The 15684-nt window shown below is 36.3% G+C and overlaps 1 protein-coding gene across 1 annotated transcript in view; it reads left to right on the forward strand.

Annotated features, from left to right (window-relative positions):
- LOC124616452 overlaps positions 1 to 11669 on the forward strand; it is an 87425-nt gene extending 75756 nt beyond the window's left edge. The window contains exons 4-6 of the mRNA XM_047144760.1: positions 5113 to 5275; positions 11414 to 11535; positions 11653 to 11669. Of these exons, the coding sequence (XP_047000716.1) occupies positions 5113 to 5275; positions 11414 to 11535; positions 11653 to 11669 (302 nt within the window). The remainder of the gene's footprint in view (positions 1 to 5112; positions 5276 to 11413; positions 11536 to 11652) is intronic.
- Positions 11670 to 15684: the final 4015 nt, after the last annotated feature.

Raw genomic sequence — 15684 nt, forward strand, 5'->3', positions numbered from 1 at the left:
GTTTAAGAATCATGAAAGAAGGTTGTATACATGGAAGAACCCTGGAGATACTAAAAGGTATCAGATAGATTATATAATGATAAGACAGAGATTTAGGAACCAGGTTTTAAATTGTAAGACATTTCCAGGGACAGATGTGGACTCTGACCACAATCTATTGGTTATGAACTGTACATTAAAACTGAAGAAACTGCAAAAAGGTGGGTATTTAAGGAGATGGGACCTGGATAAACTGAAAGAACCAGAGGTTGTAGAGAGTTTCAGGGAGAGCATAAGGGAACATTTGACAGGAATGGGTGAAAGAAATACAGTAGAAAAAGAATGGGTAGCTTTGAGGGATGAAATAGTGAAGACAGCAGAGCATCATATAGGTAAAAAGACGAGGGCTAGTAGAAACCCTTTAGTAACAGAAGAAATATTGAATTTAATTCATGAAAGGAGAAATTATAAAAATGCAGTAAATGAAACAGGCAAAAAGGAATACAAACGTCTCAAAATGATATCGACAGGAAGTGCAAAATGGCTAAGCAGGGATGGCTAGAGGACAAATGTAAGGATGTAGAGGCTTATCTCACTAGGGGTAATGTAGATACTGCCTACAGGAAAATTAAAGAGACCTTTGGTGAAAGGCGAACCACGAGCATAAATATCAAGAGCTTTGATGGAAACCCTGTTCTAAGCAAAGGGAAAGCAGAAAGGTGGAAGGAGTATATAGAGGGTCTATACAAGGGTGATGTACTTGAGGACAATATTATGGAAATGGAAGAGGATGTAGATGAAGATGAAATGGGAGATAGGATACTGCATGAAGAGTTTGACAGAGCACTGAAAGACCTGAGTCGAAACAAGGCCCCCGGAGTAGACAACATTCCATTAGAACTACTGACAGCCTTGGGAGAGCCAGTCCTGACAAAACTCTACCATCTGGTGAGTAAGATGTATGAAACAGGCGAAACACCCTCAGACTTCAAGAAGAATATAATAATCCCAATCCCAAAGAAAGCAGGTGTTGACAGATGTGAAAATTACCAAACTATCAGTTTAATAAGTCACAGCTGCAAAATACTAACGCAGATTCTTTACAGACGAATGGAAAAACTGGTAGAAGCTGACCTCGAGGAAGATCAGTTTGGATTCTGTAGAAATGTTGGAACACGTGAGGCAATACTGACCCTACGACTTATCTTAGCAGAAAGAATAAGGAAAGGCAAACCTACGTTTCTAGCATTTGTAGACTTAGAGAAAGCTTCTGACAATGTTGATTGGAATACTCTCTTTCAAATTCTGAAGGTGGCAGGGGTAAAATACAGGGAGCGAAAGGCTATTTACAATTTGTACAGAAAGCAGATGGCAGTTATAAGAGTCGATGGGTATGAAAGGGAAGCAGTAGTTGGGAAGGGAGTGAGACAGGGTTGTAGCCTCTCCCCGATGTTCTTCAATCTGTATATTGAGCAAGCAATAAAGGAAACAAAAGAAAAGTTCAGAGTAGGTATTAAAATCCATGGAGAAGAATTAAAAACTTTGAGGTTCACCGATGACATTGTAATTCTGTCAGAGACAGCAAAGGACTTGGAAGAGCAGCTGAACAGAATGGACAGTGCTTGAAAGGAGGGTATAAGATGAACATCAACAAAAGCAAAACGAGGATAATGGAATGTAGTCGAATTAAGTCTTGTAATGCTGAGGGAATTAGATTAGGAAATGAGACAATTAAAGTAGTAAAGGAGTTTTGCTATTTGGGGAGCAAAATAACTGATGATGGGCGAAGTAGAGAGGATATAAAATGTAGACTGGCAATGGCAAGGAAAGCGTTTCTGAAGAAGAAAAATTTGTTAACATCGAGTATAGATTTAAATGTCAGGAAGTCATTTCTGAAAGTATTTGTATGGAGTGTAGCCATGTATGGAAGTGAAACGCGGATGATAAATAGCTTAGACAAGAAGAGAATAGAAGCTTTTGAAATGTGGTTCTACAGAAGAATGCTGAAGATTAGATGGGTAGATCACATAACTAATGAGGAGGTATTGGATAGAATTGGGGAGAAGAGGAGCTTGTGGCACAACTTGACTAGAAGAAGGGATCGGTTGGTAGGACATGTTCTGAGACATCGAGGGCTCACCAATTTGTTATTGGAGGGCCACGTGGAGGGTAAAAATCGTAGAGGGAGACCAAGAGATGAATACACTAAGCAGATTCAGAAGGATGTAGGCTGCAGTAGGTACTGGGAGATGAAGAAGCTTGCACAGGATAGAGTAGCATGGAGAGCTGCATCAAACCAGTCTCAGGACTGAAGACCACAACAACAACAATGATGTAATTGGACATATCAATGTGTATCATACAAAGACAATGAAAATTGTAAATTCCTTTGATGATCTGCGTTTGTCTTCTTTTGTTTTTACCTTTTGTTGGTTGGCTTTTGTAAGTTGCGGACGCAAGACGCATATCAAACTGAGGTCTGTTAAGAAATTGTAATTATTTGTTATTTATTACTTGAGAATAGAGTGCATTATTATTATAAATATGAGTGAATAATTATTTGTAACTTTAATTCATCTCTCAATAAGCATTATATGTGTTAATTATTTCTTTCCGCTGCAAGGAGCGCAGCCATTGATGATAGCGATTTGTATCATGTTTTTATCTGTTTTCCTTACGAAAAATCAAAGGTTTGGTTGATGAGAATTAGTCTAAATAGTGCACAATACGAAAGTAAAGTTTAATAAGCATTTCAAGTACTTATCCTATTTGCTCTAAGAATAGAAAGTCTCTATCAATTGTCTGCTGCCATCTTAACCATTATCTCAGCAGCAAATTCAAATTACGCAACTCTGCAGACATAAATGCCGAAGGTAATAAGAATGTGTAAAAATAAATGTGCACCGGTGGCCTCAAACTCATTTTAATGAAAATAATTCGAATCAGATTGGTTCTTTAAAAAACAGTGCACATAGCACGGTCCATATAACAAACTTTTCTTGCTGATGTATGGAGCCGAAATTAATTACGCACGAGTTGCGAAGAATATTGTTTCAGGTAACATACTTCAGTGTTGGGCGCGGCTGATATTTAGTGGTTTTAATGATCATTTTGCTGAAGATAACTGTTTCCATCATAATCAATAGTTGTATAGAATCTGTTGTATGAACTGTTATTTAGTGACACTTACACAACTTACAGACAACACTTTAACACAATGTTAACTTGGAGTTCTTTAGCAACTTGACAAATCTTTAGCCAGGAGAAAAATTATTTAGTAATTACTCAATGTAATAAAATAAGATTATCATTTTCAGTTACAAATTAGTTAAATACCAAACCACTGAATAACACAGCAAACGCCACACCTCCTTTCCAATACTTCCAATTATACTGAAGTTATGGAGGTGATGCACCCTTACATACACTCCCCACAAGCACAATGACAGCTAAGTAAATTGGCAGTAAAACTCCTGCTTCAAAGCAAGCATATGCTTCCTCAGTTGTATCAAATAGCTGCTTTTTGTCTCTTACTGCTAGAATGTTATTTACATTAATATTTTCCGTTTTTCCAAGGGAAAAAATTACCAACACCTTAAACAGAGATCGGCTTACAACACATTATTATAAGTCACGCAGCTTTACAATGTTGCTTGACATGCAGATGAAATAAATTTTCAAATCTTTTATCTTAGATAAACAGATAATTTCTAGATAAAGTGGTTAATGAGATCTTTTGAATTTATACAGTTTTTCAACTTCGTTTTTATGTTCTGGAAAAAATAGGGAAGTGAGAATAATAATTCCAAGATTCTAAAAGGGGCCTCTGCAAGATGGACAGTTGACTGCTTTACACAATTCTTACTGTTCATGACTGTGGAGTAAATATTTAATTTTCTTTGGATGCACTGCCCCCAAATGATAATACCGTAAGGCAACAGGGAGTGAAAATATAAACAATAAACCAATATCCTTGTCTTTGTGTGAACATAATGAGAGATACTTCTAAGTGCAAAACATGTAAACTGAGCTTCTTGATTAGTTTATGTCTTTACTCCATGCCAGCTTATTATCCAGATAAGCCTCAAAGAATTTTACATACTATGTTTCAATTAGTGTATGACAATTTTCTTCTGGTACCAAAGGACTTTTTTGCCTGTTTGAAATGGCATAATATGAGGTTCCTTTTGGATTAAAACTTAACAGTTAACTGTGAACTACTGGTAGGCCTTTGCAGCTATTGTCTGGGCAGTGTCTTGTAACAGTGAGTTAGAACCCTTGATTAGTGTCCGTGGCATCAGAAAATATCAGATTGTCTTTAACTACATAACAGAGATACTGGAACATGATTTATTTAGATTAGGAATGGGATTTGGTTGTGTACTGAACTTTGTGGGAATCCGTGGTATGTCCCCTAATTCTGAATTTAGTGGAATTCCTATAACACTGTCAACGTGACCTTCTGCTGCTCCCTATTATGCAGACATGGCTCCATCCTTGGAAGAGGGATGCCCTTACTGCCTCAAACTTTAGTCTGCAAAGTAAAATTTCGTTGCTTTGGCAAGATCACATAAAATACAAGTAAGACAATTTTTATTATTTAGGTCTGCCAGTACTTCATTTGTGAGGTCTTGTATGACTTCTCTGTGGAGAATCCTTTATGAACATTTCTCTCAGAGGGATCTAACAAGCTCTGTTCAGATAAACAAGTCAGTATTTTCTCATATACCACTTCCTAATTCCACATCCCTACAGGTTCCTCTTTTAGATGAGATACACAGAAATAGCTTTTCATATAGAGATGTTGAGTTGCAGAGAGGCACAACAAAAAGGCTGCTATCCATATGAACTTTCAGCCAAAGGCCTTCTTCTAAGGTAGAAAATACACACACATTGGCACTAGAACAACCCACACACACTTGATCACTGTCTCTGGCCCCTGAGGGCATGATATTGCCATTATTCCATCCTGGATATTCCATTGTTTGAGGTATAAGGAAATTACAAAGGTGAATGAATAAATACAGAAAATGAATTTTTGTGTTAATTTGTGGTACAAAAGGATTAATTAATTTGTGTATTAAATTGGCATTCTACATACATGCTCAGTCTATTCCTGAATTTATTTTTCAGGAATGATTCTGAGTGCATACGTGTGGGGATTTTTATCAGACACAGTTGGCAGACGTAGGCTTCTAGTATTTGGTTACTTATTTGATGGAGTATGTAACTTGACTGGAAGCTTTGCTCAGAGTTATTGGTTTCTTTTTGCATTTAAATTGCTGAATGGAGTAATGTAAGTAAAAATATGTAAGGCTACTTTTAATTAGTTATAATTCATTAATTGTGCCACAGCAATTCAAGAAGGCTTGTTTTAGTTTCTTGAGATACCTGGAAAACTTGGAATTATGTTGAGTATTGACTTCCAGTGGCACCTAAAGAATGAAAATTTGGATTAATGAAAGATCTGACAACAAGCTGCTCCACTAAGGCCACTGTAACAATCTTTTGGAAGTATGAGGGTTGCCCAGAAAGTAATGCACTGCATTTTTTTTCTTCAACAATTCTTTTTTGAACATAATGAGAATTACATACACATAAGAATGGTGTTTTATCTACCCATACTATTTTTCCACATAATCTTCATCCTGTTCTATGGCCTTCCTCCAGCGTGAAACAAGGATGTGTATGCCCTGACGGTACCAATCCTTGTCCTGCTGGTGGAACCAGTGCTTCACTGTGTGAATCACCTCCTCATCATCCTCAAAATGACTGCCAACTGCCAATTCATAATGCATCTGTCCTCATGATTGACAACATCAGCTTGCTGCAACATTGACAGCTGAGCTGCAAATCATGGAGGTCCACCAAACTGCCTTGATGACGTCACCCTCCATGCCCAGCAACTAACTGTACTTCTGTCAACAGCAGTTGCTCCATAGACTTTGCACAAGCATTTGTGAATATTCTCCAATGTTTCTTTCTCTGCAGTGAGGAATTCAATGACAGCACGTTGCTTGTAACATACATCACTTACAGCCTAGAGATGGGGGATCCGCTCCTGAACTGATTCATAGAGTTGAATCTTTCAAAGGAGTGAACAATCAGTGATTCAGAAAAAAAGAACGGTAGCTCCAAACGTTTCCCACAGCAGAGAGAGAGAGAGAGAGAGAGAGTCTGAGCAGATCAGTGTGGCCTCTGCTGGTCAGAGCACACTGCACGCCACACAACACAGCCAGCGCCGGCCTCTGCCCTGCTTCTGCCTTGGCTGCCTGCATTGTGCAGTGCCCCATTGGATTTTGTGTTTCATATATGCCGTGCCGTCTCTGTGCTTCCTCTGCCGCATGCAGTGTCTGGCGCAGCTTAACTTAGCATCGCACTCCGTCGGCGATCGTTGCAGTCACACGTCCTGCCCTCTGGGCAGTTGATGCGAGCAACAGGACAGAGAGCCTCCTAGCGGAGAACATAAGAACTACTTGCAACAACCTGCTCGCAAGAGAACGGACGATTTGTCTCGGAGCGGGTGACTGGTGGCCGTTCACCGCTCCCCCCACCCTCGGAACTCGCCCGCTCAACGCTCATCCCACCATTCTCGACTCTAGCCAGAGTGTTGAGCAAAGCAACTCAAGTGTCACTCTGGTCTCTGCGGTCTTAGCTCATGCAGTAATACAGCTCGCGGCTCGACCTGCTTGTCTCAGCGCCTCTGCATCGGAGTTCATCTCTACTGGATATTGTTCTTCGTAGTAATACCGCTATGTATATTACATTATTATGTTATGTATACATCATTTGCTTTTATTTTATTTTTATTTGTTTAAACTGATCAGATTAGGTTCCTGACGACTCCTCTTACTATAGGATTTTTATTATGGACACTCGAATTTACGCTTTAATTACGAGCGAACTGATAAATGTATTGCAAAATGTGATACACCACTATTTTCCTTGTTTTATTCTGTGTAAGGCTATATGCAGCACTTTAGTCTTACAGTCAAATTTATATATATATTTTTTTCTTATTCTGGTACGGGTTTTGCGATTTTAGGCGTCTTCGGAAAGAAACATTCACATTAAAAATACATGGCTTGCGATGTATTTGTAAGAGGTTAATGAAATTTTAATACATTATAGCCAAATATATTGTTAATGTAAATCTCAAGTTACAACATTTTCCGATCACCCAAAAAACCACGATAGTGCAAAATAAATCAATAATCAAAAGCTTTGTCTTATCATGGAAATTTCAATAAACAATACAAAATTCTTACTCATTATCTGTGTTACTTCAAAATAGGATCAAATAAGATCAAAATACAGGTATAGTACTGGAATAAACCAAAGGGCAATGTGCCTTCCATTTATTTTCTATTGTGAATGAGTGGTGAGTCATGAAAAAGAGCTAGTTCATTTCAGGGAGTGAACAGTTCTGATCCGATCTCTGAAAAGAACAGTTTTGCCCGTCTCTATTACAGACACCATTTTGAAACTGTCCTGCAGCTATCCTATCTGTTGGAAGTGAAACTTGGCATGCTCACTCAGGAGACTTCAAGTAATACATACATAATGTTTCATATTTTTAGCATCAATTTCAGCTGAGAAAAAAAAATAAGTGGTGCATTACTTTCTGGGCAACCCTCATATAAAATGGAACGAAAACATTTATATGAAATGGATACTAAAATCTGTATTATACAAATGCAATGTCATTGACTGACAATACTAAACATACACTTTTTTTCATATTTTACTAATACCATGATCCTTGTTAGATAATTCCTTTCTCTAAAACTAAATTCTTCTAAGATCACTCTCTCATTGAATGGGTCAACAGGATGCTATACTAATGGTAAGACAAACAAGGCAGGAATGACTTACAGAGATAAAACTGAAAGATAAAATTTGGGATCCCCTATAAGTTAACTTTATTTTTCTGTTTCAGTCAGTTACTGGAGTTCAAACTTCCCATTATAGAGTACAATTTTGATGGTACGTTGTTCACTGCAGTCTACTTGCAAACAACATAACTCCAAGTTTTGATCATTGTCCAATTTCTGCTTGTTATCTGTCGTACTCCATTTTATTATAGCTTCACCCAAGGCTCCCATTTACTTTCTTTCTACTCTTTTTCCCCAGACATCACCCTCCCATTCCACTCCCAAACTTCCTTTTCCCTCTCCCATCCATAAGTTTTTCTCTGCATACTCTCCATTTTTTCTGTCTCTCTTCCTCGACCTTTCATTTTCCAGTTCCTCCCATTTTAACCCAGACCAGGGAATTGGTTTTTTTTCTCCTTCTACCTCTGCTGAATTCTTTCTCCCTCCCTTTCTCCCTCTTTCTTCTCTATGTTGCCTCCCTCTAAGACATGTAATAGAAATAGTGTTTTTCATTATAAGTAAGTAGAATTAACTTGTCTCTTTGCTACTATACTTTCGGTGTTATAAAATTTTATTAAAACAATGGTATCAGCATCTCCAGCAATAGATATCTAATAGTTCATATTTCCTTTGTACATGCTCCTGTAATGTAATATAGCCCTTTTGCCAATAATTTTAGGATTTTTATTACCAACTACCTCAACATCATTTGACCTCTAACACTTCACACTCTCTGTTCTCCACCAATGTTTTTAACAGAGATTGCTGATGCTTGCTTATGTACTGGTATTTGACTTGTTGGTAGCTGAAGTGACTCCTGATGATATAAAAACATTCATCACATGTGTTTTGGTGGCAGGGGAAGGAGAGATGGTGGATAAAATTCATAACCACTGAAGTTTGCAGCACTGTCCTAGGTTAAATTCCAAGCCTCTCCACAGTTTTCCATATTAAAAGCCGTTTGTAAGTAACACAGATGTGATAAACCACATGTTACTCAAGCCACAATTCATCATAATAGCCACAGAATTTCAAACCTCCTCACAATATTGAGAAAAATTAGATGAAATTGTTTCATATTTCATAAACTAGATAACACAATGGTGGAATAATAACATTGCTATTTCAACATGAATGCTCCTTGCAACTTAAACAATAAAATTCTTCAGAAAATCACATGTTTTGTCATATATTTTTGTTTCACTCTATAGCTCTTTCTTTTTTTCTTTTTTATGCAATTCTCACCTGTTTGTAATCTGATATTCAGAGTAAATATTCAGTCAAGATCATTTTTCCTTGGAGGAGAAAACTTGTCTACATTTCTTGATACTGTACTTTGTCCAAGTAATACACCCATGTACGTATAGAGTCTCTTTATCTAACATTTGAGACAAAAGATGGTCGCTGTGTCTATGCAATTGGATAAAAAATCCCCTTGTTCACCTCATTTAGAATAAAAAAGCTACATCTATATTTTAAGATAGGGGTGAATTAAACATTATATTTTATGACCTGTGTATTAGTTGTCAGGTAGTTTACCATTTAGTCATTCATAACTATCTCCACACTAACCAAGTTCAGTTATTGATTTTATTTTAATTAATAATGAAAGAATATTACAAAGTTAATATTATCAGCCTCAAAAATCTTCTGACTCATCTCAAATTGCTGCATTATACTCTGTCTCCTCTGAATGGAATGCAAATGAATGTGGCTTGTTCAGGCATTTACTTTTTTCACTATTTGTATTTGTGCATAGTGTGAAAAGCTGACACTCACAGTGTAAGCCAAATCCATTAAGTGAGTTAATGACAAGACAAAAGATTATCACTTTTACACATACAGTAAGTTCTGTGGACCACAGAATGAAGGATAGCTCCTGTACGTAACATTATCTAATGGCTCGTATTCATGATATTTCTTCTTTTGCTGTAACAACCAAGCAACTTGTTTCTCCAAGTCACATATAAAATTATTTTGCAAGTGTATCCTCAACAATACATAGAAATGCCAGTGATTTAAAAACATCTACCTGTTCATATATTAAATGTGTTACTTCGCTTTATATAGATACAAAACTGTCTTTTTGTTTGTCATTTAAGGTGAAATAGTGGCACTAAAGAGCTGAGGTAAAGACAATTTGAAGATTAACATGGCCAGACATAACAGTTGGTGGTGATAGCTGTGAGAATCTAGATGTACCCATGGTACTGAGTTTGTTCCTCCTCCTTGCAGAAATGCTGTTTGCCACATCAACAATTAATTAGCATTTCTACCCTGTGGTCATTGTTTCTAATGAGAGTAGTAACTATACTCTTCATATATTAAACGTAATTGTTGGGTTCAAATTAATGATATGAATATAATAGAGGGAAACATTCCACGTGGGAAAAATATATCTAAAAACAAAGAAGATGTGACTTACCAAACGAACCTGCCAGCGCTTTCGTTTGGTAAGTCACATCTTCTTTGTTTTTAGATATATTTTTCCCATGTGGAATGTTTCCCTCTATTATCTTCATATATTAAAATATTTATAAGTGAACAATGGAATTATTGGAAAGCTGCTGCTTTCTAGTTATACTGTTTGCCTAACACAGCTTACCTAATGTCCATACTATGTACTATAAAAAGATAATTATCTATTCACTGACAGAAACGAAGATTTTACGGCAAATGTGGGTCAAAATAATTACTTGGTCAAATATACTCTGATTAAAATTACATTATGACTGATGTTTCAGTGTTTCAAATAGTAGGGCCAGCTGCCACTTACTCACCATGTTGCCTGTTTAGAAGTATGTGCAGTACCTTGTGAAGCATGACTGGTTGCATGTTGGCAACACTGCCTCTGCCAAAGCAATTTGTCAGTCACACAAATTGGAGTATAGTACATAACACATTAAGCAAATTCTAATTTTCTGTTATATCATACTCAGGGAACAGTTTCGGACTTAATATACTGTAATATGCTGATATAGATATCCTACAGTTGTTTTCCGTTCTAGCTCAAAACAAGAAAAAATAATTGTTGGACCAGTCAAAGTGCTCAGAAACAGCAATTGTAACCATAATTATTGACCTGTACTCTGGGATGTGGCTACTATGAATAGCCATGAGTGGCATTGAGTTTTTGAGTTGAGTTGCCTTCGCAAGTCATGCTTTACATCATCCTACTGATGAAGAATAAAGATGTACTCATGAAATAAAGCTTATGGACTTTCAGCAGCACCTCTCACTTCATGCTTTGAGTGACCAGCTTCTGTGGTACTAATGGCTCACCAGGCCACAAATCAAGTAAATTATTATTTTGAGATGAACAAAGTACTCATTATCAGTCATCAGCCTAATTGATGTGTCTCAGTAAGCAGAAAAGTCTTTCTATGCCAACACTGGATAATTGCTTCACCAGTGACCCATTATTGTACAGACAGAAATATAGCCAACTAGATTATACTATCACCTGAAGATCAGTGAATGATGTCAAATCAGGAATTATTGAAAAGAACATGTTAATAACTATTATTTTCTTTTAATGTAAAAATGTCTTTTCATTCCAGAATGTGTGGACCTCTTTCTATTCAAAGAACATATGAAGCAGAGTTCCACAGTGTTAAATATAGAGGAAAACAAATTATGTTGGCTGGTATTTTTATGTCACTTGCTAATATTGTGATACCAGGTACTTATACTTACTGAACTAAGAAAGATACAGTATATGGAAAATTACATTTCTGTCGCTTAACTTGAGTATTCATTTTTATCACAATTAATGCAATGTACATTAAATTAATTTCAGTTACCCTCGAGATGTGATGATGTGGTTATCGCTACCGGTTCGAATCCCGGCCGGTGACCAACATACTTGATTGGAGTTTCTTTCCTATTCCTTGACCTAATAACTCCTCATGCATCCAAAACAATTGCATGCATGTTAATCATCATATAGAAACATTCTACATACTGTTGTTTTTTTTAGTAAAGGTAAAAATCTTCCAATCTATGTAAGCTTTGGAATCAAGTCATGTTCCAAGATAAACCTATTTTGCGATACCATTTTCTGTAGTTTCAAATCTGCAAGGACTTCAATAAAAATATCAGTAGTTACAAAATAATAACAATCAAAAGTTAAAAGTTTTTACTATTGTTACTAAAATAGGAATTATATGGCTGATATTACATTTAGAATTGCTATCAGAAATATTCAGTGGTAAATCCATTCCCATCTTGGAGATTACTTATAGCATTTTGTAATAATATACATTTGCTAAATTAGGTGTAAAATGCAATAAATTGAAAATTGATTTTTTGTTTAACCTAGATATTTGCTCTCATCACAATTAATGCAATGGATATTAAACAAATTTCAGTTACCCTCAAGATGATGTGGTTATCGCTACCCGGTTCGAATCCCGGCCGGTGACCAGCACACTTGATTGGAGTTTGTCATTCCTATTCCTTGACCTCATAACTCCTCACTCTTCCAGAACTATTGCATATATGTTACAGGCAGCATATCAAAACCTTCTTCATACAGTTGATTCTTAAAAATGAAAGGTAACATATTCCAACTGATGTAATCTTTCACATTAAATGATAACCTAATTTAAACCTCAGTTTCAAAATACCATTCATAGAAGTTTCAAATTGCAAAGACTTCACTATCAAATTTAGGTCATTAGCAAATAATGTTTCAAAAATGATGACTGTAAGTTTTTACTTTCTTTATAACTAATGTTTGCTAATACAGGAATTGCATGGCTGATATTACCTTTGGAATGGTCGATAACAGTTTTTGACAGAAAAATTCCAATCTCATCTTGGAGATTATTTATGGCATTGAGCTCACTACCAAGCTTTACAACAGCTTGTTTGATCTACAAATGCATGGAGAGTCCCAGATTCCTTATGGCAAGTGGCCAAAATGATGAGGCTCTCAAAACTTTCAAAATAATTTATAGCCATAATACAGGAAATAACCCAGACATGTATGCAGTAAGTGTTTATTTTTATTTCTAAAAATTTCTCACACAGTAAGTGCCAGTGTTTTAAAGAAATTATTTAAATTACAGGTCAGAAGCATTTCAAATCAAATACATCCATCTCAGCCACCAACTAGCAGCATAAACTTGAAGAAAAGTCTGTTATCCATCATGAAAATTTGTTGGCAACAAGCAAAGCCTCTGTTCATTCCTCCTCACAGCAAAAATACAGCTGTTACATTTATGATGCAATTTACAACTTTATATGGGTAATTATTACAAATTTTATCAAAACTAGGTCAATATGTCTTAAGATATAGAAGTCCTTTCTTACGCATCTAGGGAAAAATAAGTTATATTACATAAAATACAGCTTACCCCAAATGGTTATGTAACTACAAAATAATGAACAGAACATAACAAATAAATTTAACTTGTTTAATTAATGTCACTTTGGCTCTGAATTTAACATATTTATTACATTTTCATGAAGTTTACTCGCAGTTGTGAATATGTACAACTATCAGCTGTACAAGGGAATGAAAGCAATGAAAATTTGTTGCAGACCAGGACTCAGACCCAAATTTCTTGCTTTAAGTGAGTGGTTGGCTCAGCCGCTTTGGCTATCCGTGCACATCTCATGGTCAGACTCAAACTTCCATATGTCTTCATTCCAGCTTCATAACCTGTTTTCATAAAGACATTATGTAATTCCCATACAGGGATGGACATTTTATTTGAAAGTTGGTGCCTGCAGTTGGCAGATAAATATGATATTTCAATGCCCATGTCCTTTGGACATGCATGCACATCCGAGTTTGTGTCCTTGCCGTCAATCCCTCACACAGCTGATGATTACTTGTATTTACAAATGCAAATACATTCCTTTTATTTCATAATGGCTTCACGAGTACAGTTTGTGATGCATGAACAGTGACAAATGGAAGTTTTGGTCTGGCCATGGGTTACGCATGGGTAGCCGAAGTGGTTAAGATGACTGCTCATGTAAAGCAGGATTTCCAAGTTCAGTTCCAGTCCAGCACAAATTTTCTTTGTCCTCATTGTCTTATACAGCAGATGATTGTCTGTATTTGTGACTGTAAATACATTTCCTGTATTTCATAATGGTTGTAGTAGCTACAGTGCCTGTTCCTTGCATCCATGTCTTTGCATTGTTCTTGTTTACAATGCAGGCACTGCAATATTGTATTATATTTTTGCTGGTCACGCAGTCAAACTTCAGCATCAGGCATGACTTTTTAATATACTATTTCATTTCTACTAACTGTATTTACAACACAAATCACATACATATTCACATATACCACAGAATGTATGGGCAAAATTATATCATTGTATGACTTGCAGTTCAGGAGATGTGGTGTCATAAACATTAAGATGTAGCTTTTGCTTCAAAAGGAGGGAAAATTACTCAGACTATTCTCATTTAGCTCTTCAATAAGGAGAACACTTATCGACTCCCTACAAAGTTTAAACATCATTTCCAACCTTTCTAAATTTTTATGACTTTCCTGATTAACATAAAATATTTAACAAATTAACTCATTTGTAATCAGATGTTTGAAGCTCTTTTAAATGCAGGAGTTCAAATCTTTAAACACTCAAGAGTGATGGTTTACTGGTGAGTAAATAAAATGAAGAAGGTATACTATATTATACGAATATGCATGAATTAACACATTTAAAGAACTGATATTTTCAAGGACTTTCCATTACCATTTACAGTTGTATTGTTTAAAAGTTTAAGAACAAAGATAATTGTTGTTACGTACTACACATCTCATTATACAGTCAAAAATATTACAAATCTGCCACCTTTATCTGCCCTAAAGCATAATCGTTATAATATTGTACTCCTATGTGCTCTATCTTGGTAGCTTTCTTACACAGCAAATAGTTAAAGTCTTAATCTCAACATCTACACAAACAGCCTGTCCTGTAACTATCCCACAGATCTTATTCGTAAACAAATCTCCCAGGTGTTATCCTCCTCTCATTATCCGCATGATACAGCTACAACATCCAAAATCTCAGAAGCACTCCACTTGTCACCCAGTACCACCCAGTCTTTGAATGCCTCCATCACTGCTACTATTCCAGACACATGACTGTGTATTAATTGAATATAAATACACATAACTGTGACCAGTAACTTTTCAAATATTTGTTTATTTCCATATATTAGTTATCAAGCCTTTTCAGGCTCATCTTCATAGGCGTAATGAAAGTACCTTAACTTTCACTTGGTGTGTCAGTGTACAATGAAACTAGGACCATACATAGAAAGAACTGTTATAATATACTATAGAAGGTACTTGGAATAGATATACAATAAGATGAAGTGATACTTTTATTCAAACACTATAATTACCCTGAAGTCACCACAATTTATGATGATTTCTCAGACATTATGAAAGCTGAGCTATGGTTCTTAATATATGTGTGATCACTATGGACAGCAGTGCAAGCTCTGCAATATGCTCCCATCCTGGCCACAAGGTTGGAAAGCAGTTCTTGTGGTAGGACAGTCCATTCCTCCACCAGTGCAGTTGACAGCAGCTGGATGGCCATTGGCAAATGTAAGACATGCTGCAGTACATCTCCCCAATGCATTTCAAACTTGCTTGATGAGATTTAAGTCAGGGGAATAGGCAGGCCAGTCTTTTATCTGGATATCTTTTTGTTCCTAAAGCTCCTTTATCTGCACTTTTCAACACAGTCACATGTTATCTTCCATAAAAGTCAAGTCAGGGCTGAATGCACCACTGAAAAGATGCTCAAGGGGAAGGAGTGCAGTGTTACAACATTTACCAGTGACTATACTGTTC

Source organism: Schistocerca americana, chromosome 5 (assembly GCF_021461395.2).
Source record: "Schistocerca americana isolate TAMUIC-IGC-003095 chromosome 5, iqSchAmer2.1, whole genome shotgun sequence".
Taxonomy (NCBI): domain Eukaryota; kingdom Metazoa; phylum Arthropoda; class Insecta; order Orthoptera; family Acrididae; genus Schistocerca; species Schistocerca americana.